The 6,000-nt window shown below is 39.5% G+C and overlaps 1 protein-coding gene across 2 annotated transcripts in view; it reads left to right on the top strand.

Moving 5' to 3' along the window:
• LOC133597770 (CUB and sushi domain-containing protein 3-like) overlaps positions 1-3,874 on the top strand; it is a 589,433-nt gene extending 585,559 nt beyond the window's left edge. For both annotated transcript variants that reach the window (XM_061950753.2, XM_061950761.2), the window contains exon 70: positions 1,525-3,874. In XM_061950753.2, coding sequence (XP_061806737.1) covers positions 1,525-1,684 — 160 coding nt within the window. In that variant the 3' untranslated portion in view covers positions 1,685-3,874. The remainder of the gene's footprint in view (positions 1-1,524) is intronic.
• Positions 3,875-6,000: the final 2,126 nt, after the last annotated feature.

The raw sequence follows: 6,000 nt of genomic DNA on the forward strand, positions 1-6,000 counted from the left end.
CAGAGACTCAAAATAGATTGCACGTCTTATTCTGCTCACTGAACAGATACGATGCACTTTGCACAAATGTTGTCCCGATACCAATATTTTGGTACCGGTACCAAAATTATTTAGATACTTTTCGGTACTTTTCGATTCTTGTCTAAATAAAGGGGACCACACAATGTTTTATTATTGGCTTTATTTGAACAAAAACTCTTACGATACATTAAACATATGTTTCTTATTGCAGTTAAGTCCTTAAATGAAATAGTGAACATACAAGACAACTTGTCTTTTAGTAGTAAGTAAACAAACAAAGGTTCCTAATTTAGTCTGCTGACATATGCAGTAACATGTGTCATTTTCCATTCTATTATTTTGTAAAAAAATTTAAGGACAAGTGGTAGAAAATGAATTATTAATGTACTTGTTCATTTACTGTTAATATCTGCTTACTTTCTCTTATAACATGTTATATCTTCACTTCTGTTAAAATGTAATAATCACTTATTCTTCTGTTGTTTGGATGAATATCGACATTATCATAGTATTATCGACTAGATACGTTCCTGAACATGGTATCATTACTGTAGATGTAAAGTGTAGATCCATTTACATTTTGACGCCGGTGAGCTATAGTGTGTAGGGAAGCATGTTTAGCTATTCCTCGTCCTGCAGGGATGATACTTGTAAGAATCTTACTTTATTTGTCGCCATGGAGGCAAGGATTAGTGATTTGGAAGTACCTAAAACACTGCCTACTGCGAATGGACGTTCGCCGTTAGCTATCTAGCCATGTCTTAAAGCACCTCTTCCAGTGGGCGTTTCAGTGTTATAACTTCACCTTTATCGGTAGTTTTTAAGCCAAAATGCGTCCGTTCTCCCTTTTCTGTCTATACACTATATCTGCTTGTAAGTACTCCGTGATTGTGCGCTGCCGAACATGCTCCTCTGCTCGTAAACCAGCAATGACACGGCGTGACGACGACGAGGTGCGCGGGGGTGGTGGACCGGTACTTTTCAGAGGGGGTATAGTACCGAATATGATTAATTAATATTGCGGTACTATACTAACACCGGTATAACGTACAGCCCTACTTTGCACACGTTTAGTAGATCAGCTCTGCGTGTGCTATCAAGTTTGCACATGTTTTAGTACACGCAAACCTTTAGTAAATCAGGCCCTAAGTCTTTAGATTCTAGAAGTCGGGTGTAAAGTGCTATTCCTGGCTTTAAAACGATGACACAACATTGGTCAACATGTTACCATTCGAGCCACATTGGCGAACAGTCAGGCTTTGAACTGCAATTTGTCGTGCAAAATGTAGTATATGAGGAGTTGGATCATGATATTTTCCACTTATTAGGTTAGCAGTCCAAGGTATACTTCCCTGCCTGCTTATTTCCGACAGTAATTACCAGCGGGCACCTATTGCAGCTGTCCACTGCAAGCTAATGGAAACATGTTTATTGGTCGGCTCGGAGGAAGGATAATTGGGATGTTGTGTTTCGACTCATTTGCAACCTCCTTTTCATCCGCAGGAAAACAGATAAAGCGCAGTACACAGGGTGTTCTGTGCACGAGAACAACAACGGACAGGCCACGTTTGAGAACCCAATGTACAACACCAACACAAAAGCTGCCGAGGGGAAAGTCGTCCGCTTTGACCCCAATCTCAACACCATCTGCACCATGGTTTGAGCCCCGGCTGCGTTCCGGGCGGGGGCAACCAGGAAGAGACTGATTCCCTTTGTTTGCCTATCATGAATATATATTGACATGTTTATACTTTTGCCGAAGAAATACGGAGAGAGAAAGCACACTTTCGACAAAACTGAGGGCCTCTTTGCCATTTGCAGTGTAAACACACGAGATGGAAAGGAGAAGACGAAGAAGTGGCGCCTCATCCTCCTGTAAGTAGGTGATGAAGGAAGGAGAGGCTCGCTGCACTCTGTGAGTGTTCATCTAATCTTTATGCTCTTAAGGGTATTTATGTCAGTAATGCCAAATGAGAAAATGTTTTATTTTCACCTTGACGTCAAAAGCCTTTTTTGTGTGTGTTTGTGTCATCATCCTCCTATTTCCCCCCCTCCACACCCCCGATGAAGATGCTGTATCTTCTCGTAGTGAGGAGCTCCATGCAATCTTTACTGTAGTTTCCAAGTTGTGGCACACAAAAAAAAACGTTTTTTCTTCTTTGGAAACACTCAAGTCGTTTCAAAGTATATGGCCAATTGCACCTCTTTAATTGGTTGGTGCCTCCTACTGACAAATTATACGGCCCGGGATGTAATTACTGAAGTGCAGTACAATTTGTCCAGTTCCAATGGGGAAGCTTTTATTTTTACTGTGCTGTGTTCCTTCATGAGAGCTATGGTTGGCATTAAGTTTTACTATCGAGTTGTGTTGCTGCTACTTTGTTTTTCCCGCTTTATATGTAAACGTTCATATTGACAATGGTCCCCTGACACTGTCCTATGGAGTGCATTGGTCACATCCTAACAGATCCTAACTCATTTATCTTTATTATGTTTTTATCTCGTTTTTGTGTCCAAAGTCATCCCATTCGAAGTAAACGAAGCCCCTCCCTCTTGAGTATGCATACGTCAGCCATCTTTCCCATAATTATCTCAGCGGTTTATTGTCATGTTTGAGCTTGTGTGCATTAGCGATGCAACGATTATAGATTTTGACTGTACGATTATAGTCTGACTAAAAATTATCAGTCAATTTCACAACAAAACAGTATACATTTGTTTGTTTTTCTTTACTGTTATTGAAACTACAGTAGGAAGGGGATTCATATGGCCCCATTCATAGTGGTTTACCTGACACATGAAACGTGATAAATGGGGACAGGGGGGTGCACACCACTTTAACCGCCAGATGGCAGTAGAGTGTTAATTATCTTAAAATGTGTTCAGTGGCAATTCTATGTAAAGTGCCGCTTTTCGTTGTTTTCAGCAGACTGCTTTGCACAATGGGTGACCTCCCCACTTTCCTCTCCCCCGAGATCCACCCGGGAATGAGGCCATATGAATCCCTTCTCTACTGTAACAATAATCCAATAATAACCTGATAATAGTACAAAATAATAAATATAGTAAATAGATTAGTTAATACTGGTATTAATAATATGAGACTACTAAACTCTAAAAAGTGTTATTGTCACCAACTGTCATCCAAGTCAATTTAATAATTTTTTATCTATTTTTTAATAACTGGAATGCACATAATTAGTGCTGCTATTTTTTTTTACAAGATCCTGATGTTATGTTAAAGCAGTGCTTCTCAAATATTTTCTGTTACGCCCCCTCTAGGAAGAAGAAAATACCCCCCCCCCCCCCCCCCACACACACACACACACTCTTCATTGTGTCTATAGTTTCATTTGTCTATAAAATTGTTATAAGTATACCTCTGCATAACATGGTAAGCTTATTAACCTTAAAGGAAACAACACTACGGTCTTTCCCCGTCTCCCACCGTGGTTACAGTGAAGACGAGTGCGACATACGTGTCATCAAAAAAAGCATGTTCCCCCGGCATTGCACCGCACCCCCCCTGGGGGGCCCGCCCCACTATTTGAGAAGGATATTGTTAGAGGAAGAAGCAATGTTTAACATGAAAAGGCCACTAAATGAAGCCCTTGGCTGGAGTACCTGTTGCTGTTGGTTTACACTGAAGAAACCCCTTCATATTTAACTAAATTATTCTTAAAGTAACTTGTCACTTACATAACTTAACTCACTTATTATGTCTTAGCTTTACATTGGCAGGTAACGCTGCACCATATTGAACGTATTAGACGCAACTTTCTTCAAGCAGGTTTTGAAAATGGATGAGCCAACATCTTCATTGACTCCCTGGTATTTTTTCATACTTGCCAACTTTGAGACCTCCAAATTCGGGAGATTGGGGGGGCGGGGTTAAGGGGGAGGAGTATATTTATAGCTAGAATTCACTGAAATTCAAGTATTTCTTACATATTATATATATATATATATATATATATATATATATATATATATATATATATATATATATATATATATATACATACACATAAAATAAATACTTGACTTTCAGTGAATTCTAGCTATATATATATATATATATATATATATATATATATATATATATATGTATTTTATTATATATATATACATATAAATAAAATAAATACTTAAATTTCTGTGTTCATTTATTTACACATATACACACATAACACTCCTCTCTATTCATTGTTGTATTTGAAAGTGCAATGCTTTGCAGCCAGTAGCACAGCCTTTGAAAGAGCGTAGGTATGGGCAGTGTAATATTCTGGGTTGGAGTCAATAACCAGGCGAGGTGAAGAAGTTACGTCTCTTTACTTCATACTTCAGAACCCACTCCCACACTTGCCGTCAGGGTGCGCAATACAACGTAAACCGTTGGCCAACCAAAAAGTAACCACAGAACTATAGTGTTCTGTGGTTACTTTTTGGTTGGCCAAGCGGACTTGATGACAGGCTGTCCTCACTCAGGTCCGCACGGACCTGGAGGGGGCGTGCCTTAAGTCCGGCTGGAAATCGGGAGAAATTCGGGAGAATGGTTTTCCCGGGAGATTTTCGGGATTTGGGGGTTTCCCGAAAAATTCGGGAGGGTTGGCAAGTATGTATTTTTTTAAGTACTCAAAATGCTCCTACACTGCCAACTCAGCTTTTTTGGGGGTTGGGAAAAGTTTGCTGCTTTGTCCTGCTGCCATTTTTAAGCTAATGTAGCATACTTACGTGTCTCTTGATTGGTGTGTGTAACTTTGTTTTCGTTCCGTTTAGGTTGTGCCGAAAAAAAACGTACCAGCATGAAGTCAGTTTATAGCGAGTGAGGAGGACTAAAACATACGGCGTAGTGGAGCCTTTGCGATGAAATTACGTTTTTAATCACGGTTAATAGTAAAACGGTAATCGTTGCATCCCTTGTGTGCAGAAATGAGGACCAGGTTTTACGGTTTAGTCCTGGATCCAAGGGGCAAATATACGGACGTGTCAAAGGAGTAAAAGCTTTTGCTCTTGTTCTTTCTTACTTCAGACTTCCTCTAAGAAGCAACTTCTGCATCCTTAGTGTGGTGTGGAAGTTATGAGCTCCATAAAGTGAGCGCTGTTTGTTTTTTAGGGGCAAGCTGTGCCTTATGGTGCACGCTACGCAGCCACATCGTATAAAGTCTCACTCGCACTAACCTACCGATTGGTCACTTATGGCTATGGCAGGAAGTGTCTCGTCCAACTTGTTATGGACCTCCAACCCCCACCCAAATGACTTACTGACGTCTGCAAACAACACACACAAAGTGCCGCAGTTGTATTACTAATAACACAAAGCTAACGTGCAGGCTGTTTTTTTTTCTTTTGAAAATCTTTATACAGTAGTATCTCAACTTACGAGCGTAATTGGTTTTGTGGCGGAAATCCTGAGTCAAAACACTTGTATCTCAAATCAAAGTCCCTTATTTGAAATGAATTAAAAACAATTTAATAGGTGTTTGGCCCCCGTGAAACAGAAACGTTTTAACATGTAACACGGCTTTTAAAAGGAAAAACAAATGTTTACATTAAAATATACTTTATAAAACAATACAATAGAATGTAGGGCAGGGGTCACCAACGTGGTGCCCGCGGGCACCAGGTAGCCCGTAAGGACCAGATGAGTAGCCCGCTGGCCTGTTCTAAAAATAGCTCAAATAGCAGCACTTACCAGTGAGCTGCCTCTATTTTTTAAATTTTATTTATTTACTAGCAAGCTGGTCTCGCTTTGCTCGACATTTTTAATTCTAAGAGAGACAAAACTCAAATAGAATTTGAAAATCCAAGAAAATATTTTAAAGACTTGGTCTTCACTAACTGACAAAGAAACAGATAACAGATTTGGTGTCCAGTTCAAAGTGTGACATGATTTATTTAAAAATTTGAGACTTGACTTTTGTATTTTACATGAGTTATTATTTGTACAAACATGGTGCAAAGTAATTCATGATTTGT

Source organism: Nerophis lumbriciformis, linkage group LG04, assembly GCF_033978685.3.
Source record: "Nerophis lumbriciformis linkage group LG04, RoL_Nlum_v2.1, whole genome shotgun sequence".
Taxonomy (NCBI): domain Eukaryota; kingdom Metazoa; phylum Chordata; class Actinopteri; order Syngnathiformes; family Syngnathidae; genus Nerophis; species Nerophis lumbriciformis.